A 25,487-nucleotide genomic window follows, 5' to 3' on the forward strand; every position below is an offset into this window, starting at 1 on the left:
GCCAGCCTGGTCTACAAAGTGAGTTCCAGGACAGCCAGGGCTATACAGAGAAACCCTGTCTCGAAAAACCAAAAAAAAAAAAAAAAAAAAGAGAGATTGAAGAAGATATCAGAAAATGAAAAGATCTCCCATGCCCGTGGCTCAGTAGTATTAAATTAACAGTGAAAATGGCAATCCTACCAAAAAAGCAATCTATAGATCCAATGCAACTTTCATTAACATTCCGACACAATTGTGTCCTTTATGTAACTTGAAAGCACAGTTTTCAGCTTTGTATGGAAACATAAAAAGCCCAGCTAAAATAATCTTGAATAATAAAAGAACATCTGGAGGTCTCATCTTCTCTGCCACCAGACTGTACTACAGAGCGATAGTAATCAAAACAGCATGGCATTGCTCATACATCCACAAAGACATGTTGATCAATGGAATTGAACTGAAGGCTCAGACATAAATCCACACATACCTGGACACCAGATTTTGATAAGCCAGAAATACACATTGGAAAAAAGACAACAACATCATCAACAAATGGAGCTGATCAAACTACATGTGCATGCAGAAGAACACAATAGATCCACATCTATCACCCTGCACAAAATTCAACTCCAAGTGGATCTTATCCCTTAACACAAAACCAGACACACTGAACCTGATAGAATAGAACGTAGGGAGTAACCTTGAACTCATTGGCACAGGAGACAACTTCCTGAACAGAACTCCAATAGCTCAGGCACAAAGGTCAACAATTAATAAATGGGACCTCATGACACTGAAAAGCTTCTGCAAGGCAAAGGACACCAACCATCAGATAAAGAGGCAGCCTATGGAATGGGACCAACAGAGGACTAATATCCAAAGTATATAAAAGAACTAAAACAACAACAACAATAACAACAAAACCAAAACAAAACCCAACATTAAGAGAACAAATAACCCAATTTAAAATTGGAGCGCAGATCTAAGCAGAGAACTGAAGTGGAAAGCTCCGGTTTCCTTGGAAACGCAATTGTGTCATGTGATGTTTTCTGGAAGCTGTCTGGTGAAAGAGCATGTGACGTTTCGCTGAGGTGGACACTTCAGAGGACATGTGATGTTTGGAAAGTGTATAACTATAACCCAACAGGTAGTGGATGATGCGCTGATATTGGTTCGCCTTGCTAGTTTTCACTGGGCTTTGCTGACTCTGCTATTGCACTGGTTCACCATGCTGGTCTGTCTTCTTTGAAGATGCTATTGAGGGACCCTAAGGAGTTTTCCAGTCCCATACCCTTCTTACAGCTTCACCCTCCCTCCTGGGGTCAAGGCTAGGCCAAGTTCCATTCTCTACCCACAGAAACATTCTTGAGTAAAAAAATTCTCAGACAGTCACTGACCCTCTGGAAAATCCCAGGTAGAGTTCAAATGTGTGTCATGCTTGCTAGCCAATAGATTTAAAGGCCAATATTCTTAGCCAATAAGTGAATTGTAACACAACCTGTGCCCCTAAAAAGTATAAAAACTGCTTGTAATAGCCATTTGGGGTCTCCTTCTAGTAACCCGCCTCGAGGGACTAATTGAAGAAGGTTGACCCCAAAGCACTGAAAATAAACCTCTTGCTTTTGCATCGATTTGCATTGATCTGCATCTTGGTGTCTCACTCAGGGGTGGGTGTGGTGGTCTCAAAGTAAATACCACTGACTGAGGGTCAGAGTCTTATACTGCTGCACTGGTTGACCTTGCTTTCTTTGCTGAACTTCACTTGTTGTGACTTTGTAGAAAGAAGCGCACCAAAGAACTTTTGGTGGTCTTCCAGCTGCTTCTTGCCACTTTGGTGGACTCAGGCTGATTAGCAGAGCCTCACAGTTTCTTCTGGATTGAGCTGCTGCTGCTTTATTTTATTTTATTTCTAGTAGACTGGACTGAAGACAATGAAGATTGAAATCTACTTCTAAACAGGTTCAAGTCCCCCTTGTCATATTGGCCATTGCCATGCCCCATTTGGTCAATGGGTTATAAGGAAGGTTGAAGTGTTTAAGAACCCCTAGGTAAGGGGTTTTGAAGAATATAAACCGATAGAGAATTCTCAAAAAGAAGAACTTCGATGGGCAGTGGTGGCGCACGCCTTAAATCCCAGCACTTGGAAGGCAGAGGCAGCAGATTTCTGAGTTCGAGGACAGCCTGGTCTACAGAGTGAGTTCCAAAATAGCCAGGGTTACACAGAGAAACCCTGTCTCCAAAAACAAAACAAAACAAAACAAAACAAAACAAAACAAAACAAAACAAAACAAATAAAAATTACTTAAAAACAAAAGAAGAACCTCAAATGGCTTAAAGACAATGTTCAACATTCTTAGTCATCAGGGAAGTACAACTAAAACTGACTTTATTTCACTTTACATCTGTCAGAATGGCTAAGATCAATAAAGCAAATGACGTCATGCTGTTGAGGATGTGGAGTAAGGTAACACACCTCTGGTATTAATAGGAGTAAAAACTTGTACAGTCACCATGGAAACCAGCGTGGCAGTTCCTCAAGAAGATGGAACACAATCTACCTCAAGATCCATCTATACTACTTTGGAGCACATACCTATCGGAGGCCTCATCTTTCCACAGAGACACTTGCTCAGCTATCTTCAATGCTGCTCTGTTTATAACAGATTTGGAAGCAATGGATGGATAAAAAACGTGGTACATTTACACAATGGAGTATTATTCTGTTATTAAAAAACTGAAATCATAAGCTGGGGTGGGGGAGTGCACACCTTTAATCCCAGCACTTGGTAGGCAGAGGCAGGCAGATCTCTGTGAGTTCAAGGGTCACCTAGTCTATGAAGTGAGTTCCAGGATAGTCAGAGCTACATAGTGAGACCCCCATCTCAAACAAAAACAAAAACAAAAACAAAAACCAAAAATTGTGAGATTTGCAGGTAAATGGATGGAACTGGAAAAATACTATCCTGAGTGGGGTAGCCCATACCCAGAATGACAGATAAGGGACTTATCTCTTATTCTCTTGTAAGTGGATATTAGCTGCTAAGTCAATGATAACCAAGGTATAATACACAGAGCCACAGAGGTTAGGCATTGAGGTTTGGTCCATAGCTTTGTATTGCAATGCTAAATTCTGTACCTGAAGAGAAGGTCTAGGTCGTGAATGAATTCTCACATTTATAAGCTTTTGTTGAGTAAACCTTGTTCCTTGATGCAAAACTACTGCTAAATAAAATTGGCTAAGGCCAATTACTGGAGGGACTAGAAGTAGGTGTGTCCTGAGTTACTTGGTTGGGGGTGGAGAAGATGAAAGACCAGGTGGAGAAGGAGGAGACAAGAGGAGGAAGCTGCTATGAGGAGAGATGGAAGATGAGCACAAAGCCAGGGGAAACAGCATGTATTTGAGGTACACTACTGGTATTGGTAGTCAGGTCAATAGTTAGAAAGGTAGGTTAGGGGTTATCCTAATAATAATAAAATAACCATAGTCTGAGTCTCATTTATTTGTAAGCCAGTCAGAGATAAGCTTAAAGGGGTTATACTACAGTTAGGTCTAGAGTAAGAGGCTGAGGGGTCAGGGTGGGGGACAGATAGGTATTCCTAGGAAAGAGAAATAGAACACAATTGCACCTAAGGCTCCAGAATCATTACAGAAAGCGGGGTGGGGGGGAGAGCTCGTAAGAGCCGGAGGAACAGGAATGTGCTGTGCAAGTTCATCTAGAAAGGTCAGAAGCTACACTCATGACATCTCATCAACATGACTGCCTAAAGAAAGATGTGATCAAGGAGCGGACATGCTACCAAAGGGAGCTTCAACCCTTGGGAGAGAACTGTAGGGAATTCGAAGGAATTAAGAGAACTAAGGAATTCGAAAACTGGGAGAAATAGGCTTCCCTTGGAAAGAAGCCCACAGTTGGCTAGCCAATACTAAGTGCTCAGCCCTCAGTCACAACTATAAACGAAAGTTAGATGCACACTACAAGTGGTGTGTGTATGTTTTCCTGCTTAGGTGAGGCTCACAACCTAAGCCACTCACAACCTAGCCATAATGCTAACGCGTTCTCTAGTCCTATGCTCTGCCGTTTCAGCCCTTAGGTGGCACCATTCAATGGCCGTGATTTCCTCTTAAACAAGTAAAATAAATTCCTGTTGATTTTATCTTGTATGAAATATGAAAAGGTTCGGAGTTTCCTTAGAAATGTAGGGGCTGGATTTTAAACCATAATAAATCGTTAGCAAAAAAGGAAAAAAAAACATTGCAATGTTCACTTCTGTCTCTTTACTAGAAATCGAAAGCATAGCAAAGTCCTATTGTACAGAAGGTCTTACTCTTGAGGTTCCAATTTCTCAGGTCTGACTACTCATTCAAAAGAAAGCAAAGCAATCGGGTGGTGAAAGGGTAGATAGGGGTTTAATCGACGTAGCCATGTTGCAAAGATAGAAACTGGAAATTCAGTCCATCTGCTGAGCACTGGCTTAGGCTTGAACTAGAGGAAGAGCTGAGGAAGAAGTACACACAGCAATCCTGGTCCGGCTGTAGTTGGCTTGATTGTCTCTGTTCTGGTTCTGAAGGTGGCTGGAAGTCCTTGTCGTTTAAGGTGACAATCTGATTCCTGTGAGGTCACTGCTTCTGGTTGAGGTTGACCTATCTGTGAAGCTGTGTTAATCCTAAGAGTGAAGATGATTGCAGATCTAAGACCATGACTGAAAAGCTTGCTGCCACTTTTTGGAGGTCCAGAACAGGACGTTGTAAAAACTGCCAGTGAGGACCTAATGGGTTATATATCATTAATTTTTTTGTTGTTTGTTTGTCTGTTTTTGAAATGGGGGTCTCACGCTACAGTCCTGACTATCCTAGAATTCACTCTGTAGACTAGGCTGGATTTGAACTCAGAGCACCTTGGAGTTCTGGGATTAAAGGCACCACCCTGGCTGCCTTTTGTTTCCAACTCAGAGATCTACCTGCCTCTGCCTCACGAATGCTGTTATTAAAGGTGTGCACTATCACGCCTGGTCCTCAAATAAATATTTTATCAAAAGAAAAAGAAAGAAAGAAAGAAAGAAAGGAAGGAAGAAGAAAGAGAGAGAAAAAGAAAGGAAGAAAGAAAGAAAAAGAAAGAAAGAAAGAAAGAAAGAAAGAAAGAAAGAAAAAGAAAGAAAGAGAGAGAGAAAGGAAGACTCTATGGTTTCAGACTTAGCAGGATGACATAACTTTTCTCAAGAACGTTCGGGGTGGGGGCCGTCTGTGTGTGTCTGAGAGTCAGCTCAGGATCAATCATATTTGTGGGCTGAACAACTAAAACTTCTTGCCTCAGTTAACTGAGGGAAGCTGGGAGCGGGAGAGGTGGTTTTCCCCTGGGAAGAGCACACTAACTGGTTGTCTAGTGTCAAATGGTCAGTCCTGAAAACATACATACAAGTAACATTATACAAACTGAGCAGATCATATTCAGGAACACACACACACACACACACACACACACACACACACAGAGGCAAGAAGTAACATTTAGTGAAAAAAAAAAGAGGCCATGAATTTGAAGAAGAGGGGCATATGAGAGTTTGGAGGGAGGAAAAGGGAGAAATGTTGGTTATATTCATTTCAAACTGCAGCAGCAACTTTCTGTCCCTGTTCTGAAGAATAACCTTCTATGCAATCAGATAAAGTATTTGTAAAACAAACTAAAAGTACAGCACAATAAAGCATGCCTCTTTGTTCTCTCCTGCCCATTTACTTAATTGGTTTTTAGTATGGGCCTGAAAGAGACCCCCACAGTGTCCAGAAGAAACTTAGTACAAATTCTGATTTACAACTTCCAGACAGGGTGCAGACCTATATAACCCCCTCAGGGTTACTCCTGAGGCTGAGGCAGGAGGACATAAATTCAAGATTGACTTTGAATTTAGTGAGAATCTGTCTCAAGATATAAAAAGGGGAAGGGGTGGGGTGGGATGGGAGGGGAGAGGTGGGCAGGGTAGAGTAACAAAGATCTATCTAGGATAGTGTTTGATAGTATTCAGGAGGCTCTCGGTTCAATCCTCAGTATCACAAAACCAAAGCAAAATCCAGAACAAAAACAGGGATTTAGCAAACGCCTTTAATCCCAGAATTTGGGAGGCAGAAGTAGGTGGATCTTTGTACATGGAGACCAGCTGGTTCTACATAGCTAGTTCTAGACCAGCTAGGGCTACCTAGTGAGATGCTACCTCAAAACCACAAATAAAACAAAACACTCCCAAGCAATCATCTCCTTGAGAGGCCCAAGGCCCAGTGAGGGGACACATCACAGAAATACAGTAGGAACACTTTTACCTCAGGCGTGACTTTGGGTAGGCCAGCTGGCCTTTCTTTCCAGAGACAGCACTCTCAGACCTTTCTGCTATCTCTTATCTCTCTTTGACTTCAAGAAAGAACTCTACTGACTCACACATTTAGGAATGCCCCATTAAAATAATTTATAAGGTGAAATAATTTATAAGCTGACCAGACTCAGCTATTGTTAGGACCGGAAGGCAAGGAGGGAAAGCTCTGGACCTCTCTAGTTCTGGCTTTCCCAAGCTACCAACAAGTAAAGGTGTGGCTAACATCACTTGTCGCTAAGAAGCCAATGCAATTGAGAATTCAAAGTGGTGTTAATAAGGAGCCAAGGAACTCTTTAGATCAGAAATGTGAGTATTAGAAGGTTCCTTCTAGCTGTTTGTCGGTTGGGACTAAGTGTAATTTGGAAGTAAGGGGCTGCAGAGGCTTGGAGTCTGGCATTGGCAAATGGATGGGTGGGAAGGGATTTTAGGAGGTGGGAATGACAGGATTAAAGTGTGTCACAGTAAGGGAAGCATCAATTTGACCCTGGTGTTTGGACTTGGGTCTTCTAGGGCCGGCGGAACCATTGCTGGTTTAGGAAGAGCAGGTTTGGCTGGAAGATAAGGTCAGGGCAAGTAGAACCTAGAGTGTCCATAAAGCCTTCAAGGTAGCTGTCCAAAGATAATAAAGATGTGGCACTTTGGAGAGAGTCCTGTAGGGAACGAACAAAACCTGGGAGGAATCTATGTGAGAATGAACTGTAAAGAACTGGAGAGGTCTCTTGGTTCTGGCTTTGCAGGGTGTGGTGATAAGGCAAGCTTGGGGAAGAGCCCCACGTGACGACCTACTGGCGCAGCGGCTGCACAAAAGCCACGGGTAACCCCAGGGGGTAGAGTGCAGGGTGGCCCCTCCCGGCCCCGCCCCTCTGCCTTCCTTTTGCCCTCTTCATCCATTGGGTAATCTCAATGTCCGTCAAGGGCCCGCCTCCGCAGATAAGCCAATCAGGAATGGCGGGAGGGATATTTCTTTTGGTGCTGGTTCCTCGACTGGGGGCCTCTCCAGGGAAGTAAAACCCAGTAGCAGCAACCGCGGAACTGTGCTCAGGACCTGAGTGAGCCGAGAGGTTCCGCCGAGTGCCAGCGGCGCCAGCTGGGGAGGAGAGGACGAGGATACGAGGTAAGGAAGGGGACGATTCGGGGTGCGGACGTCTTCCCTAGCCTGGTTTATGGGTACCTCAGGTGATGGGGCGGAGAGGGAGAGGGGGATGAGGTGAGAGGGCGGGACGAGCTGGTCCCTGGTCATGGTCACCCCACTCGCGCGCACGCGCCACGTGGGCCAGCGCACTGGTGGAGGAGACCGCTGCTTAGCCGGTTCTCTGCACTAGCTTCCTTCCTTAGTACTGGAGCACCGGTGAGCTGGACGTCGCAACTGGATTCTTACACCTTGGAAAGCCAAGGCTCAGCCACTAAACGGGGGCTGGGATTCCTTAGAGCCTTGCGGTCCAGCCAAGAAGTCTAGAGACTTGGGTTTCTTAGGGGTGCTAAATTCTTTCTGTCCCATTGGAGGCGAATGGTTTTCATTGCGCACAGCTGCCTGTCCTTTCTGTAGGGTCAAGGGGCGTCTGAGGCCATCTGCCCCTGGCCGACCTCATCTGTCCCAAGTTCAGCGGGATGGGTATTGGCTTTGGGAAATCGGTTTGACAGTGCGTTTATACCCTTTGACCTACTGTTTTTGGAAATAAGTAAGGGAAAGGTGACTGCAAATGCCATGTAATTTGGTACTAGGTTAGTGGAAACAAACTCCAAGTCACCAGTAATTGTGAATGTTTATGCCAAAAATCATAAATAATACTATCACTGAAAACATTGCCTTTAATAGGAAGTCATGTTCACAGTAGTTGGCCCAATGATATAAAAATCTGTACAGAATGTATCCCAAGGACAAAAATAGTGGCTCCCTCCTTTTGTTGATTTTTGAGACAGAGTTTCTCTGTGTACCTGGCCTCAAATTCTGCCTGCCTTTTCCCTTCCAAATGCTGGGATTAAAGGTGTGCACCCACACTCCCAGTTTCAACCCCCCCATCCCCCATCCCCATGGGCTTACTTTGTCAAGCAAAGTAAGTCTGCTATGTAAATCAGGCTGGCCTTGAACTCACAGATCAGCTTGCCTCTTCTTTGCTTCTGGAATTAAAGGCGTGATAGCACTGTGACCTGCCCAGAAGTGTCGTATTTTATTAAGTCTTTACAGAACTTTGTGAAATCTTGACATTGTGCACACACCTTTAATCTCATGAGGTACTGAGAACGTCAGAGCAGGCAGATCTCTGAGTTTGAGGACAGCTTGACCTACACAGTGAATTTCATGCTGGCCAGGGTGACAAAGTAAGACCCTGTCTCAAAAAAAACCAAAACAGTGGCCAATACAAATCACACAGGAATTCTGTGAGACCAGCAACTGATGACTAATTCTAGCTACCCTGGAATCTGAGGCAGGAATATCTAAAGTTCCAGGCTAAGTGTGAAAGAGGGCTGGGGATGTAGCTCAGTGGTAGATCAGATAGAAGAGACCTTGTGTTCAGTCCCCAGTGATGAACAAAACAACAATAACAAAACCTAACCACATAGTGCCGGTGAGACAGACAGTATGCTAAGTAGCTAGAGTCAGTGGGGCTTCAAAAACGCCATAACGAGATAATATTGATGATATTTATACATAATATATTAATATATATAAAATGTGTACCAGGTACAGGCCTGGACTCAGGACAGCCGCTAGTCAGCAGCTGCATGACTGGAATTCATGGAGTAGGTAGATTCCTTGGGGGAACAGATACCAAAGGGAAAACTTAAATACTGCAAGGGAGACTGAACAAAGGACGTAGATAGTAAGCTCTGACCTGAGGAATGGTTTAGAAAGGAAAGGAGAGGAAAAGGAGGCACAAGTTGGCTGGCAGGAAGGCCGGAAGCCCTTATTGGCTCTGTAAAATCAGAGCGTATTAGCAAAAGCGATGTTCTAGCAGTTTAGTATTTTTAATAATTTGAATTTTGAAGCTTTTATAAACTCTTTAATTTTCAGGCTGAAAAAACACTCCACTTCCACCTGCCACTTTGTTTCAGAATGTCAAGTACTGTGTCCTACTGGATCTTCAATTCTGCAAGGAATCGTATTGCTCTTTTACGAGGCGGGAGACGCCTATACTCAAGGGCTGCCACGAGTAGGAACCCGCTGAAGTGGAGGCCCTTTTCTCTGGCATCAGCATCATCAGCCTTTGAGGGCGGTTCTCCATCTGGTGGCTTTGCCCTGCGGAAAGCCTACAGACACACATCAACCGAGGAAGAGGATTTCCACCTACAGCTCAGCCCTGAACAGGTCAGTGACCTGCTCCGAGCTGGTGAGTCATCCCACAAGGTCCTTGATTTCAACGGAGTTCCAAATTCAGTGTTAAGGTTTGAGAGCAACCAGCTGGCTGCCAATTCCCCGGTAGAGGACCGGCAAGGTGTGGCTACCTGCGTCCAAACGAACGGAATGATGTTCGGTATTTTTGATGGACATGGGGGCCACGCGTGTGCGCAAGCGGTGAGTGAGAGGCTTTTCTACTACATGGCGGTGTCCCTGATGTCCCATCAGACCTTGGAGCAGATGGAGGAAGCAATGGAAAACATGAAGCCTTTGCTGCCCATCCTGCGTTGGCTCAAGCACCCCGGAGATAGTATTTATAAGGATGTCACATCCGTGCATCTGGACCACCTCCGTGTCTATTGGCAGGAGCTCCTTGACCTGCATATGGAAATGGGGCTGAGCATTGAAGAAGCATTGATGTACTCCTTCCAGAGACTGGATTCTGACATCTCGCTAGAAATTCAGGCTCCTCTGGAAGATGAGGTAACGAGGAACTTATCCCTCCAGGTTGCTTTCTCTGGGGCAACAGCCTGCATGGCCCACGTCAATGGAGTTCACCTGCATGTAGCAAATGCTGGTGACTGCCGGGCTATCCTCGGTGTCCAGGAAGAAAACGGTACCTGGTCATGTTTACCTCTTACCTGTGACCACAATGCCTGGAATGAGGCTGAGCTGTCCCGGCTTAAGAGAGAACACCCCGAGTCCGAGGACAGGACACTCATCATAGATGACAGGCTTCTGGGTGTCCTCATGCCCTGCAGGGCTTTCGGGGATGTCCAGCTAAAGTGGAGCAAAGAGCTGCAGCGGAATGTCCTCGCGAGGGGCTTTGATACCGAGGCCCTCAACATCTACCAGTTTACCCCGCCCCACTACCACACTCCACCCTACCTGACTGCCAAACCCGAGGTTACCTACCACAGGCTGAGGCGCCAGGATAAGTTCCTGGTGCTGGCCTCAGATGGCCTGTGGGACATGCTGGGGAATGAGGACGTGGTGAGGCTGGTGGTGGGGCACCTGTCCAAGGTGGGTCGCCATAAGCCGGACCTGGACCAAAGACCAGCCAACCTGGGCCTCATGCAGAGTCTGCTGCTGCAGAGGAAAGCCAGTGGACTCCATGCGGCTGACCAGAACACAGCCACGCATCTGATCAGACACGCCATCGGGAGCAACGAGTATGGGGAGATGGAGCCGGAGCGGCTGGCTGCCATGCTGACACTGCCAGAGGATGTGGCCAGGATGTACCGGGATGATATCACTGTCATGGTGGTGTTTTTTAACTCCGATTCAATTGATACCTTCTGTAAGGAGGGTTAAGAGTCTTCCTCTGGTGCCAAGGCAGGAATGCCCTTTAGAACACTTCACTCCTTAGTGAGCAATTCAAACCTTAGTAAAGAATAGGGGGACATAGGTTGCTGAGTAATTAGCAAAGGAAGGGAGGGAAAACCAGCCTTAGTGGTGGCGGTGGCGATGACGACGACAAAGACATTAAGTGATTTTTTTTTTTTTTTTTTTTTCTGTGTGTGAGACAGGGTTTTTCTGTGTAGCAGGCAGAATAAAGACTAAAATTGGCTTAGGCTCACGTAGCCCATGTCCTCTATAAGACGGTTAAATTGTGTCATTCTGTGCTTTTAAAGGATAAATTTAATCATGAGTCTAATAAAGAACTTCAGGATCTTCTGAGACCCAGTTGCAGATTTTACAGATGCGATTATGCAGAACTCTGTTATGCGCAGCGTCCAGGCTCTAGTGTCTTGTTTGTTTTTTAATTAGGGAAGCCTAGGTTTACAAAGTGATCTTCAGGGCACTTTTCTATGTAGGAATCTAACTCTGTGTGTGTGTGTGTGTGTGTGTGTGTGTGTGTGTGTGTTTCTGAAATGACTGTGACGACATTTTGTGCTGTTTTTTACCGCTGGTTAAGTTTATTTTAAAACTGAACCCTCCAGCTCACAAGCAGGACTGCCAGAAGCACGTTTGGGTCCTGGCTGAGGATGAGAGGAGCTAGGCCCCGGGCCAGCTGAATTTAATTGTGCAGCTATTGTTCGCCTCAGTTGAGCCTCACCTCTGAACCTTCGAGCCGTCCGTCCGGGGAGGTGATTTCTGTCTAATCCCTAACTCCTGACATTTTTGCTGAGTAAACTGTTCCCCCCCCCCCAGGCTTAGCCACAGGTTACTCATTTAATTTTAGGTTCCTTTTGATTATAGCCTCAACTCTTGTTTCCCCGTGACACAATCCTACCTCTGCTATTCTGTCTGCCTAGCCTCATCCTGACGTTACTGGAAAATCTTCCCTGTTCTATCATCCAGAGGTTGGAAGAAAGAAGGTGATATGGTTGGGTGGCAGTTGAGGACATGTGGGCAGGACTTCTTCAGTGGTTTGTGGAGTTCAGCCTAGATCTAGAGAAGTGAAAGTAAGGCCCTACGAGAGAACAGGCTTTCTCTCTGCATCTTGGAAGGGAGGAGGGAGGCTTATCAGATGGGCCACAGGCCCCTGCCTGTTGAATTGCCATCGCTCCGCCTCGGGGACCATAGTTAGTGTGAGAGGTAAAAGCTAGAAATCATCTGGCCGTAGTCTTCATGGGTCACTGGTGTTTGAAAACGAATCCTCATGAATCCGGTTTAGAGGATACCTTTCCTCCTCTCTCAGGTGGCTGTGGCCTTGAACTTCAGGAAATGTGTCCCTAAACACATGTGGTTCTTTTTGGGCAGTTTTAATTTCCTGTCCCTTGTCAGTACTTCAGCCATCGACAAGGCTCTTTAGTTGATCCTTTAGTTTCCACTGTATCATCCACACACTAGGTTTGGCCTCCTTGGCTTTGCAGGTAGACATTTTGTTGAGTTTAGATGGGGCTAGCAAAATGGCTCAGTGGGTAAAGGCTGCCAGTCTCAAAACCCTGAGTTCCATCCAGGGGACCCACGTGATGAAAGGCTTGAGTTGAAAGTTGACCTCCGACCTTCATGTGTGCACTGCGGCACGTGAACTCACACAAAATAAAAAGAAAAAAAAAATCAGAGCTGGGCAGTGTTGGTGCATGCCTCTAGTGCCAGCACTTGGGAAGCTGAGGCAGGTAGATCTCTGAGTTCGAGACCAACCTGGTCTAGAGAGTTCCAGGACAGCCAGGACTACACAGAGAAACCCTGTCTTGACCCCCACCCCCACCAAAAACAAAATCAGGATTGCTTTTTGTATATTTCCTAGTGTGTCTGTTTAGTGATTTTAAAAAAAAAAAAAGACAAGAAACAACTCTTTTGGGTCCTTTTGTTCTGAACCTGATCTCTTAGATTTTTATTCAAAAGTAAAATGTAGACAGTCCCCCTGAGGAGCAGCCCCCCAGTACCCACACTTGGGTGGGTTTACTCTCTGTGGCTCCTTTCTGAGAGGCCCTCGCTTATGCCCTCAGGTGTGGCCTACCTTCTGAATGCCTCTTTTTCTTAACCTTCATCTTTACGTCTGTCCTACATAGGAACCCCAACTCTGCCGCCTCAAAATCAAGTAGAAAATGAACATTTTGGGTGTAGTGGCGCAGGCTTTAATTGTAGCACTTGCGTGACAGAGGGAAGAACACCAGAAGTTCAAGAGATACGTGAGACCCTTCTACAAAAAAATGGTGTGTCCCCAGCTAGGCACTAAGGCCATCTTAGGCTACACAGAGAGACCTTGCCTCAGGAAACAAAACAAAACAAAAAAACCCATAACCCCTAGACATGAGTCATTACTAGTCTAGATTTATGGCTTGTTATTTGAATGGAAGACACTATTGGACTTTTTTTTTTTTTTTTCTTTGCTCTTTGCTTTCGGGACTAGCTACAGCCAGGAGTATCTTTGGAGCCTTAACTGGTGTTTGGTGTCTGAGCTCTGTTTTTGGAGGCTGGCCCGGGTCATAAAAGGTTCTGAATTGGTAACTAATCCTGGAGTTGAGAGGACACAGACCTCCCTTCTGTGTCTCCAAGTGAGTCTGTGTCTCCTCACCGTCTCATAGATGTCCCAGCTCTCCAGCTGAAATATTGAGAGAAAAGAAAGGGCAATTTATAGTCTCCCTTTCTCTCCCTCTGAACTCAGCTACTCTGCCTGTTCCAGTGCGAGTTGTCTTCTGGTCCCTCGCCAGTGTCTTGCTGGCTATGGGTCTTGGCAGCGGCTCCGTTGAAGCAAGTGAGCCTATGCTTTGGGCCACTGAAATTAGGAAGGAGATTCATGGTCCCTGTCACTTCTTCCAAAGCTCTTATCATCCCTCTCATATAGAGATTTCAGTTATTAGACTTTTAAATTTTAAATAATGAGATTGACCCTTTAGTGTTGCAGATGTAATTTTTGAAAGAAGTATGTCCTGGTGCTTAAAGTGACGTTTATGATTGGGGGTAAGAAGCAGATGGCAATGATATCATTTAGATATTTGTTTTATGTGTAAACAGTGCAGTGCTGTTGTTTTCCAAAGTTAATAAAGCTGTAGGGAAGACTAGTTTTGAATGTATATTAGACCTTGTTAATAAGGTTCAGTTTTCTGAGATGTTATTTGTAACATTAAAGCTAATTTATTGTAATGTTAACTTTGAGATGCTGTAATATATGGACGTTTTCCCCAGAAGTACATTTGGCTTAATAAAAGCTAAAAAGCTTTTTAGGCACAAAACTTAATTGGGACACAATCAAGTTGACAACTTTTAAACACAGATGGCTTGACCTTCAGATAAAGAATGGTATAATTATGTCGAACAGCAACATTCAAAAGGAGGCTGGTTCTGTCCTTTTGACCGTCAGTTTCTATTCTTCCTTGGACAGCTGTAACCTCCCAGGTTAAACCAGAATATTCTGGAATGGAGCCATTGCAGTGCCGAGTCTTTGAAGTGCCTCAGCTGCTGTAGAAGCACCCTGTTAACTAAGGATCAAAGCTAGTGGTGCAGTTCATGCTGTAAATGGTCATGTGTGTAGCCTGGTGGGGGAGGCACGTTTAGGCTACTGTGTAACTGTTTCCTGAGCCGGCTGAGGTCTCGTGCTTTCTTCCTTTGGTTCCCGGTGTCTAACTTGCCTCCTGGAAAATATTTCTTACTAAGCATTTTCTTGGAACAATCATTAACCATGATCTTTAATAATTACTGGCATTTGTATTTTAAACTGTGTACCGGTGTTCCTATCTAACACTGATTTTCTAAACTTTGAAGATATTTAAGTAGAACTTTTAAATAAAAGATGCAAAATGAAATTTGGCTTCCTTTAGTTTGAACGTTCATTTTTCTTTTCTTTCTTTTTTTTTTTTTTAAAGATTTATTTATTATATGTAAGTACACTGTAGCTGTCTTCAGACACTCCAGAAGAGGGCGCCAGGTCTCATTGCGGATGGTTGCTGGGATTTGAACTCTGGACCTTTGGAGGAGCAGTCGGGTGCTCTTACCCACTGAGCCATCTCACCAGCCCTGAACGTTCATTTTTCAAGCCCATAAGGTGTCGGGCCAACTTTTGGGTTCAGCATTTTGATCTGACCAAGGAAGAGTTTGGGCTATTTCAGAGTCTTCTCCAAAGATAAGCTTGGTGCATAAAACTTATAGTTGCTGCTAAGCACACATTGAGTTCTTGTTTATTTGTATTTATGTTTAATATTTTATTTTTAACTAAGTGTGTGCATGTGTCTCTATGTGGGTATGTCACGTGACTGCAGATGGCCAGGGAGGGAAGATGAGGGCGTTGGCTCTCTTGGAGTTTCAGGTAGTTGTGATCTGCCCAGTATGTATTAGGAACCAAACTCAGGTCCTCTTCAGGAGCACATAACACTGAGCCATCTTTCCAGCCTCAGGAGTTTTCATTTATGCTAGCTGTATGAGCGGAGAACTGAGAAGAAAGCAGACTGAGGCCCACTGTGCACTCCCGGCCGTGGCCCTCCGGGATTTCATCCTTACTGAGTATCTACTTGTAAAAACAGTTTTTGTGTTGACAGCAGCATAAAGCCAGTGCCAGGGGAAAGTCTAGGTTGCTGTCTCCAGGGAACGCAAGACCCCCACTCCAAGATGGCACCATGCCTCAATACACCCCAAATCATATTGTTCAGTGGGTCCTTATTAAAAACTGTAGGTGGAGTGGCTGGAGAGATGGCTTTGCAGTTAATAGCACAAGTGTACCACCGTGCCCGGCAGCATCGGGGATCTGATGTCAGGTCCAATTCCTATCACCCACATGGTGATTCACAATCATCCAAAACGTACAGTTCAAGGGGGATCGTCGGCCCTCTTCTGACCTTGGGCACTGTGTACACATCGTGTACATATATGCACCCAGGCAAAACACTCGTACGTAAAATAAAACTAATTTTCTTTAGTGCATACACGGAAGTCTTAGGCTCCCCCCGCTTCATTATTGCTAATAATAAAAAGTTCTGCTTTAATACTGCTTTGGGTATTAGGAATCAGCCTACATTGCCTCAATTTACACACTCCAACGTCCTATTTTTTTTTTAAGAACATAAAACTAGGACAGAGGCTGGAGAAAGCTCCGTCTGCACAGGCATGAAGACCTGGGCTAGATCCTGCACAAGCAAACATGCCAGCAAGCACATCTAATCCCAGTGTTGGGGGAGACAGACTGGCAAGTCCTTGGCTCAGCGGTTAAGAGCACTGACTGCTCTTCCGAAGGTCCTGAGTTCAAATCCCAGCAAACACATGGCTGCTCACAGCCATCCATAATGAGATCTGATGCACTCTTCTGAGGTGTCTGAAGACAGCTACAGTGTACTTACATATAATAAATAAATAAACAAAAAAGTCCTTGGGGCTCAATGGCCACTTAGCCTAGTGAGTTGAATTGGCAAGCTCTAGGTCAACCAAGAGACAACTTGTCTTAAAAAACAAGGTGTGTTACTTCTGAGGAATGACATCTGGCCTTCACACAGATGCCTGCATCTACACTCATATAAACATTATCTGCATGGGTGCACATGCATGAGTGCACCTGTATGAGCACACCTGCATGAATGTACCTGCATGCACATGCATGCACACACACACTAGAAGATAGAGAAAAATTTTAAAAAGTATAAACATGACCAGAAAGGAAAAAAAAACACAAAGATAACAAACAAAAAACCCTTGGCTGTTGTTTTTGAGACAGGACCTTACTATGTAGCCCTGGCTGGCCTGAAACTTGCTATGCAAACCAGGCTAGCCTCAAACTCATAGAGATCCACTTGTCTTTAAATCCCAAAAGTTGGGATTAAAAGCCATCACACCTGGCCCCCTCAATCTCTCCACCCCCAGTTTCTCTTTGAAACAGAGTTTTGCTGACAGATCTGAACTCTAGATCCTCCAAACCATTAGGATCACAGGTATGGACACCACCACCCAGTTGGGAAAATTAAATAAATAGATTTAGCCTTTCATATCTAGAATTTTTATTCTATTACTTGATGTTACTAAATTCCCCTAAGTAGTCCCTAACCTTGGTGGCCCTCTGACTTGTCCGTGGCCAGATTCCCAAGTCACTGGCTCCATCTGGGACTGGTGAATTTTTATTGACTGTTTATTGGAGTGTCTTGGTCCCATTGGCCTCTGACCTTTTCTGCTCTCTGCATCCATAACTTAGTCTGAACAATGGCTTGGATGGGGCATCGGAGCATAGCAAGGATGTCAGGATTCCTCTCCTGACTTTCACTGCCAGGGGAATAAGCAGGTTGGGATCCAGGAAAGCAGTCTGTGGAGGAGCCCCCTGTATCTTTGCCCACAACTCTGCCTGCCTTTCCCAGACTTTATAAAGCCCTCATCTACCCCCAGCTCCCTGCAGTAGAGAAACAGGATGTTTTCCTAGGGCTGTGGTTCTGTCCACAGTGCAAAAGCCTTGGGTGTCCCGGAGCTGGTCATTTAGGCTAGCTAAGGGCTAAGAAGCTCATCACGGGGCAGGGAAGGGACATCCAGGGACAGGAGCACAAAAATTAAAGCCTGGAATCTGCTCCAGTCGACTCTGGAGACCAGGCTTCTGGGGCAGTGACAGTGGGATAGTCCTAGGGATGTGGAGACAAAGCCTCCTAAATGTGGACATCTGGGCAAGTGACCTGTCAGGACAGAAAAGGATTGTGCAGGATAATCTGGACATGGTGCTGTGGAGACTCAAGGATTAAGAGTTTAAGGTCATGCTCAGATGCCCGATAAATACCTCCTGCCCCTCCCATACACTCACTCCCGTTCCACCCCAGGGATGTGAAAACTGGTTGTGAAATGAGTTAGAAAAGATGGCTGAATAGACACCAAGGAAAAGAGAAGGACCCGCATAAAGAGGAGGTTGGAGAATAGGAGGAAAACAGCCAGCCGTGGCGTGGAAGCAAAAAAGAAGAGAGTAGTTTGTCCGTGAGGATCTGGTATCAGAACACTGATACGGATGGACAGAAGTGGCCAATTAGCTACAAGAAGCTCCACAGCAGGAGAGGCAAGGGCTGAATCATAATCTCACTTGGGTCCGGGGACATCACAGGGTCTAGATGGTGAGACAGAGGAGCAGACTATGGTCCCGTGAGAAGAGGGCTTTCTGAAAAAAAGCAGAGTGGTGGGTGGGCGAGAGGTGGTGGGGCTGCCACCACCAGAGAAGAGGATCCAAAGTTTACTTGGGATTTTGCTGCCCCCAAATAGGGTTAGGGGTTAACCCTAACCCTAACCCTAACCCTAACCCAAATAGGGAGCATGGAAGAGTGGGAGAATGGGGTGTCTTGAGCCCCACCTGGTGGCTGGATCACTAATTGATGCGGGTACTGGGATAGGAAGGGTACTGGAGTAGGGAGCCGTCAGCTTTGGTTATGAGGCAATAGCAGACACAGACACTGCCTCTAGATGTCGCCATCCAGCTGTGCTGGTGCCTGCAGAAGCTGGCTTGAGGAAGGCTGTCCTGAACTGATGAGATTCTGAGTCCTGAAACTCCAATTAGAGCGGAGTATCCCTGGAGTGCAGCCTGGTATACCTTCAGGAAGACTCACGGGACTTTGGGCACCTTTGGGGCTGAGATTAAGTGGGGACTAAGGTAAAGGCTCTGTCTTGTGCCGAGGCCGTCCAGTCCTGCTTTATGGGGAAGGGGCTGTGAAGTCCAGGCTTGCCAGAGCAGGAGGTGGTAGGTTGTAGGCGGTGTAAAGTGGCTGTCACTTCGGCGAGTTGTCTTCAGCGTTCTTCTTTTCCTCTGTGAACTACGCAGTAAATCTAACAAACTCCTTTTTTATTCTGCCCTTTATGGCCAGTGCCATAGACTGCCGGCCTCTCTGCAATTTCTGCACTCCTCTTGTCCCAGCTTTAAGAATAGTCCAAATCACTTCTGTGCCCCAAATGGAAGCTGCCCCTGCAGTCAGATGCAACTACCATACAGGCCAAATCTGACCTGTTGCTCCTCTGTCCCCTTCATGAGCCTTTGGTTGAGAGCTCAGAATCCTCTTTCGTAGTCGGGCCTCCCTCTCTGCCACAGTCATGAGGAGTGTTGTTAGAATGTTATCAAGGCTGTGGGCTTGCTGTTCTCCCTGACTGAGACACCTGGCACTCTCTACCTTCTCTTGGCTTACCCAGATCTCTCAGCCTGATCCTGCTAGATTTACAGCTTATCTGGAAGACTCCATGACTTTCTAGGCCTCTCTCCCAAGCAACCCCTTCTAATTTTAGCTCTGAATGGTCCTCTTTCATCTCTCCAAGTGTCTCCCATCTCATCTGTCTGTCTACTTTCTTTGCAGCATCAGGATTCTGGTCTGGCTTTACCCTGGGTAACCGTGGGGTCAGCCCGGCATCTGGCATGATGTATACATTCAACATTTAAACTGTTGTGGGGGAGGCTGGGGATGTAGCTGAGTGGTAGGGCACTTGCCTAACAGTTATGAGGCCATGGGTCCAATCCCCAGCATCACAAAAGTAGATTATAGATAGGTAGATAGATAGATAGATAAGATTGATAGTAGATAGGTGATAAATAGATAATAGATAGATGGTAGTCAAGTAGATAGGTAGACAAGCAAAATGTTAGGATGAAAGAATTGAAAGAAAGAGGAAGATTTTGATCTTTCTCCATAAGATAAAATCACATTTCCTCAAAAATTGGGCTGTTCTTCTGGCCACTCTGGGAATAGAGACTAAAATCTTCTGCCTTTTGCTTCTTATTGTGATTTATATGATAATCTCACCTTCTTTCCCATCCCTTGTCCATCGCTGGGGTCTGATTAACCTTTTCCTCTTTGTGTTTGTGATGGGTTTTGCTATATAGCTCAGGATGGCTCTAAACTTTCCGTCGTCTTTCTTTAGCCCTCCCAGTTGCTGGGGTTAGGGGTTGGCTCGATTACTGGAATTTCCCTTCCCTTGATTCTTAGGGACCATAGGGACTTACTTTGTGTATGTGTTTTTTTGTTTTTTAAATATGTAAGTACACAGTAGCTGTTTTTTTTTTTTTTTTTTTTTTCCGAGACAGGGTTTCTCTGTGTAGCCCTGGCTGTCCTGGAACTCACTTTGTAGTCCAGGCTGGTCTCGAACTCAGAAATCTGCCTGCCTCTGCCTGCTGAGTGCTGGGATTAAAGGTGTGTGCCACCACGCCTTGCTTGTAGCTGTTTTTCAGACACATCAGATGAGGGCATCTGATCTCATTACAGATGGATTTGAGCCACTGTGTGGTTATTGGGATTTGAACTCAGGACCTCTGGAAGAGCAGTCAGTGCTCTTAACTGCTGAGCCATCTCTCCAGTTCTCACTCTGGTCCCACTCAATCCAGCCAAGGGACTTACTTGTAATCAAGAGAATATAGTAAAGGATACACAGTGGGGACTGGGAAGGTAAAGTGGCCATCTCAACCACTGATGATTGCACTTTATTAAGCTACATTATGTTATACTGCATATACACTATAATATATGCTATATATGTGATATATTATAGTATATATACTACATATAGTATATATGTGTATATATATACACACACTATATTATACTGCTTTAGTTTTGGTTATGTTGGAAATTTCACTTTGTCTTTTCCATTTTCTTTCCTCCTTCCCTCCTCCTCTTCTTCATTTTCTTCTCCTCCTTATGTATGTATGTATGTATGTATGTATGTATGTATCTATCTATCTATCTATCTATCTATCTATCTATCTATCTATCTATCTATCATACTAGGAATTTAACTTAGGGGCCTGTACATGGGAGGCAAGCATTCTCCCGTGGAGATACATTCATCAGCCCTTTTATTTTGATGTTGTTTTCTTTGTTGTTGCTGCTGCTTTGAAATAGAATCTTATGCCGCCCAAGCTGGCCCTCAAGCTTGCTGTGTAGCTGAAGTTGACCTCCAATTTCTGATTCTCCTATCTATCCCAAAAGCTAAGATTAGAGCACCACCACAGCCCCACTTGTCTGGGAATTCTTTTTATTAACAATGAAAAAGCCCTCAGAGGTATCTACCACTCTTTCCTGATTCTAAGTGAGGAAAACATCTCAGTCCCTTCCTGACCTGTGGGGCTAAGCACAATCTGACTCTACTCACCCTTCACATCTGCTGCTTCAGCTGCTCTGATCTGTTTTCATCCAGGGAGGGACTATCACAGGGGCTCAATTTATGACCTGGCTACATTTCTGTATGTTCTGATTAGATGCTGTGTGGAACACTTTACACATATTATCTTCTTTAAGCTAGGTGTGCCTCCATCCTCATCCACCTCAGCTTGTACTTGGGAGGCTGAAGCATGAGGTTTGTGGTTTGTGAGTTCCAGGCTAGCCTGGGATATGTATTGAAACTGTCAAAAGCAAGCAAGTAAACAAACAAATAAAAACAAAAAGCAATCATGGCACAGATCTATAATGCTAACACTTGGGAGACAGAAGCAGGAGGATCAGGAGTTCAAAGCCATCCTAAGTTATATATTGAGTTTGAGGCCAGCATAAGCTATCCTGAGACCCTCTCTCAAAAATAACACAGAACAACCCCCAAACTATGTGGTATCTTATTTAACCCTCAGATTATACTCAGAAAAACTGAAGCTGGATAGATGAACACAGTGGCCAAGCTCACAGATGCAGTAAGGTAGAGCCTAGCTTCAAATCCTGGTGCTTGGCTCTGCAAGTTTCTTCCACATATCCATGTAGCTGTACTGAATGCATATTCTTCTAATAGGAATGGCCTCACCAGCTGCCCAAATGATCCACGGGAAGGCATGAGGTGTGAGTCCACAGAAGCAACAGAAGTGGAAACTTTAGGGTAGCAAGGTGTGAACTGGAAGGAAAAGGAGAGATCTGCCTCAAAGTGAGAACCTCTGTCTGTACGTGGAGCAGGAGCCATAGAGATACAACTCTAGGCAATGGTCAGGGATCCTGTGGATGGATTTTCTCTGTATCCCCAGCCAGCTGGGCCTTTCGGTCTAGGAGAGCAAGTGCAAGCTAGGGACTGTGTGCCTCCAGCAAGCAAGAGGGGCCAGGAGACCTGGGTCTGCCTCTCTCCACTGATCCCATGGTATTGCCTGGTCTCTGACTCGGTCCCCTCATCTTGTCCCTGGGTCTGGCATCTCTGACTTGGAGATGAGTCCAGAACCCCTTAGGCACACAGAGAGGCTTGGTCTTCTACCCAACACCTGTGAACATTTATCTCGGAGGGAGGGAGGAAGGGAGGGACAGGCAAGGGATTTGAACAAAAATGGTCATGGTATTGGTGTTTGTAAGAGAAACAGTGTTGACGTGGCTTCACCCAGCACAAGACACAGACCCTGAAACAGCCGTTTCAGCAGGCTTTAAATGTGACTGTGAAAAGCAACCATGACGACTGCTGAACTTTATGGAAGATATTATAAATAGGTAGCTCGATGGGAGATCAACAGAATATTCAGTGCGACCCCAAGTTGAAATCCTCCAGTCCCTCCTGCTTTCTCCTCCACCAGCTCCCTTGTGGCTTACCCCATTGGCCAGGCTAGCAGTGGGGGAGGGGAGTGAGACTATCTTGGGAAGGGGATGAGATCATTCTAAGGCTGGCTGATTTAGACCCGGGTAACTTTTTCCACCCTTATGGCTCTCAGAGACTTCTGCACTGGCTCATAAACCTTGGCGCTGGCCTCAGGGATTGGCCGTGAGGCCCCTCCTCACTGCAGGGATGATGGCCAAAGCTGGAAGGGGCTGAGGCTTAAGTTGAAACAGAGTGGCAGAGGCAGGTGGAGGCATGGTCCAATGGGGACCCAGCAAGAACTTTGCAGCTATCGGAGCTAGGTGTCCTGAAGCTCTTTAGGGGCCTATGTGGGTAGATAGTGCATTTTGTGGGTGAAAAGTCACCTTGCTAAGAGCAGAGCTACAGCCCTGGCAGTTCCTCTAACACCTGTATTTGGGGATTCCACTTGTCCAGCCTGGTTCTCCCCTAAAGGATCTCTGTTTGGGCTCTAATCCTGCAAGGGGTAGATGGGGAGGGAAGAGGTCTGGGCTTGGGAGAGATCAAGGTTTAGGTGAGAGTCAGTGTATAATTAGGTTCAGTTTACTCTCTCCTGAGCCTCTCTAGCCAGGCCACCGAAGACCCAAGTTACAGCCTTGAGGAAATAGTAGTCTTAGTCTTTGAGCTTCTCTGAGACATTTCCTAGCTTGTTCACCTACCCTTCCCCCTCTCTAAGATTTGTTTATTTATTTTATGTAAGTACACTGTAGCCGTCTTCAGACACACTAGACAAGAGCATCCAGTCCCATTACAGATGGTTGTGAGCCACCATGTGGTTGCTGGGAATTGAACTCAGAACCTCTGGAAGAGCAATCAGTGCTCTTAATTGCTGAGCCATCTCTCCAGTCCTCTAGTTACCTTTCTCAATACTCCAATCCTGAGCCAAGTCAAGTACCAGCTGTCCCCAAGTCTGCATCCAGCATGCCAGTTTATCAATGCTCACCCAAAGCCAGGGCTTGCGTCTAGGAACAGTTCTAATACACGTTGAATGAAGGAAAAAAGGGAAGGCTGTGATGTTATAGGTTTCAGGAGAAGACCAACTGTGTGTGCTCAGTGTTGTTCTGTGCCATGCTCTGTCCTAATCTGTGCCAGGTCCTTCAGGGGCAGCCAGCAGCTTTGAGCCTCTTAGGCCCCAGCATACAAAGCTAGAGAATATGGCATGAGGCACCTTAACCTGGGCTTAGTAGACAAGGAACTGAAGCTGGTCAGAACCAGAATGGGCTGGAGGGTTTCCTTAGCCTGGGTTTAGGGCAGCAGGGTTGGGAACAGAATTCTCTGGTTGGATGGAGTTGTTCCTGGAAAATCCCCACACATATTTTTAGCAGTGTGCTTTGTGCCTGGCTCCCACTCCTTCAGAAGTGGAGGAGTGGGGCCCTTTCTGTTGCTGGGCCACTCAGGCAAGCCCCTTGCCCTCTCTGTCTCCGAGAACTGGGCTCTGGACTGACACATCTATAGAGCGATATCTATTGACCTCACCGATTCTTTCAGCCATTCTAAAAGCAGGGGTTGGAGCTTCATATTGTTTGAGAAGGAGGTGGGAACTCTAAGATACCATATAGCTTGGCTGAAGCCATGTCACTGCACCAGGGTTAGAGCCCCTACCTGCTGATGGCACATGGCACCACTCTCCCATTCCTACTTAGAAGTCCCCAAAGGGCAGTGTGCCCACAAGCTGAGGATGCCACTTCCAGCCCAGTGCCTCTTGACCAAGGTCCTAGCCTGGCCCTGTGCCTGTCACCAAAATAGCCCTGGTGGTTCTGGGCATGGATTGCAGGCCATCACCTGGGACCTATTTTTATCCTTCGGGTAACAAGGAAGTCTCACCTTGTGCAGTAACCACTTGGGACATACTGGATCATGTGGCCTTAGCCCCAAGTGATCTTGCTGCCCTACTGGGAAATGACCCCGACTAGAAGAGAAAGGCCTGGCTCAGCCACACTCCTTTTCTTTCCCTGCCCTAACCCCTTCCCAGAATCCTCACAGCTTATTACCCCAACACACTCCATACCTCTATGTCCATGCACACCATGGCCAGAGATCTTAGGACACCTTATTTGTCCTTGATGTCCAATGTCTTATGCACTTGAACAGTTAGAAATTCTTCTGTGTAGCTCCCCCTACCCCTTTAATCTCGTTAGAAGATTCTGTAATCCAGAGGCCATTTGGAGAGTTAGCCCTTGGAATTTGACTTTCAGAATTTAGGGTGTTGGGATGCTTTGGGGACGGTGTCTGATGGTATTAGAGGAGGCGACAGAGATTGTGAGCGCACTCAGATGAACTGCTAAAGGTCAAGTGCTTCATAACCAATGAGTTATGGACCCCAGAAGTATTTATAGAGGACGGGCAGTTCATAGACATGCAGGGCACCCCATGGGTCCCCTTACTACTAATAGATGTGTACGTATCTACAGAGAAGGAAGTATGTCCCGAATCCCTCAAGGAAAGGTGCTCAGACAGAAAGACCAGAAGGAAGCTGGGCATGATGATAAATGGCCGGAATGATGGAATCACATCGCTGGGAGACTCAGGTGGACAAGTTAAGAGTTCAAAACCCCAGAGAAAGCAAGCCTCTCTTATCTCAAAAACAAAACCAAACAAAACACTGGAAGAAAACTTGACTCTTAGAAAGTCACCATAACAAAAACTAGAGTGGCTGTAGCTATAGTAACAACAATATTAGTAGCTGCCCACCAGCACCTCATTTAAAGCCAACTAGGTGTCCACCCTTTTGTACCATCTCAGCGAGCATCACAGGTGTTCTCCTCTGGATGGAGAATGGGCGTGGTCCTTGGGATGAGCTCCGTAAATGTGATTGGGTTTTGCAATATCTGCAGCTTTCTGGAGGTGGATGCTGAGCCCTCTGCCCGCAAACATCTTGCTGCAGGGCAGGGTATCAACAGCCAGGCTGGCCCCCTGGGGATACTGT

At 45.8% G+C, this 25,487-nt stretch overlaps 1 protein-coding gene across 2 annotated transcripts; it reads left to right on the forward strand.

Moving 5' to 3' along the window:
• Positions 1–7,318: 7,318 nt before the first annotated feature.
• Pdp2 (pyruvate dehyrogenase phosphatase catalytic subunit 2) lies at positions 7,319–12,910 on the forward strand. Of its 2 annotated transcripts, none has more exons than XM_021170864.2 (2): positions 7,319–7,453; positions 9,353–12,910. In XM_021170864.2, exon 2 carries the CDS (start codon positions 9,395–9,397, stop codon positions 10,988–10,990), a length of 1,596 nt encoding a protein of 531 aa, XP_021026523.1. In that variant the 5' UTR covers positions 7,319–7,453; positions 9,353–9,394; the 3' UTR covers positions 10,991–12,910. The 2 variants fall into 2 exon arrangements, with proteins under 2 accessions (XP_021026523.1, XP_021026524.1); XM_021170865.2 differs by having other exon boundaries at positions 9,394–11,191.
• Positions 12,911–25,487: the final 12,577 nt, after the last annotated feature.

The sequence above is a fragment of the Mus caroli genome, chromosome 8 (genome assembly GCF_900094665.2).
Source record: "Mus caroli chromosome 8, CAROLI_EIJ_v1.1, whole genome shotgun sequence".
Lineage (NCBI taxonomy): Eukaryota > Metazoa > Chordata > Mammalia > Rodentia > Muridae > Mus > Mus caroli.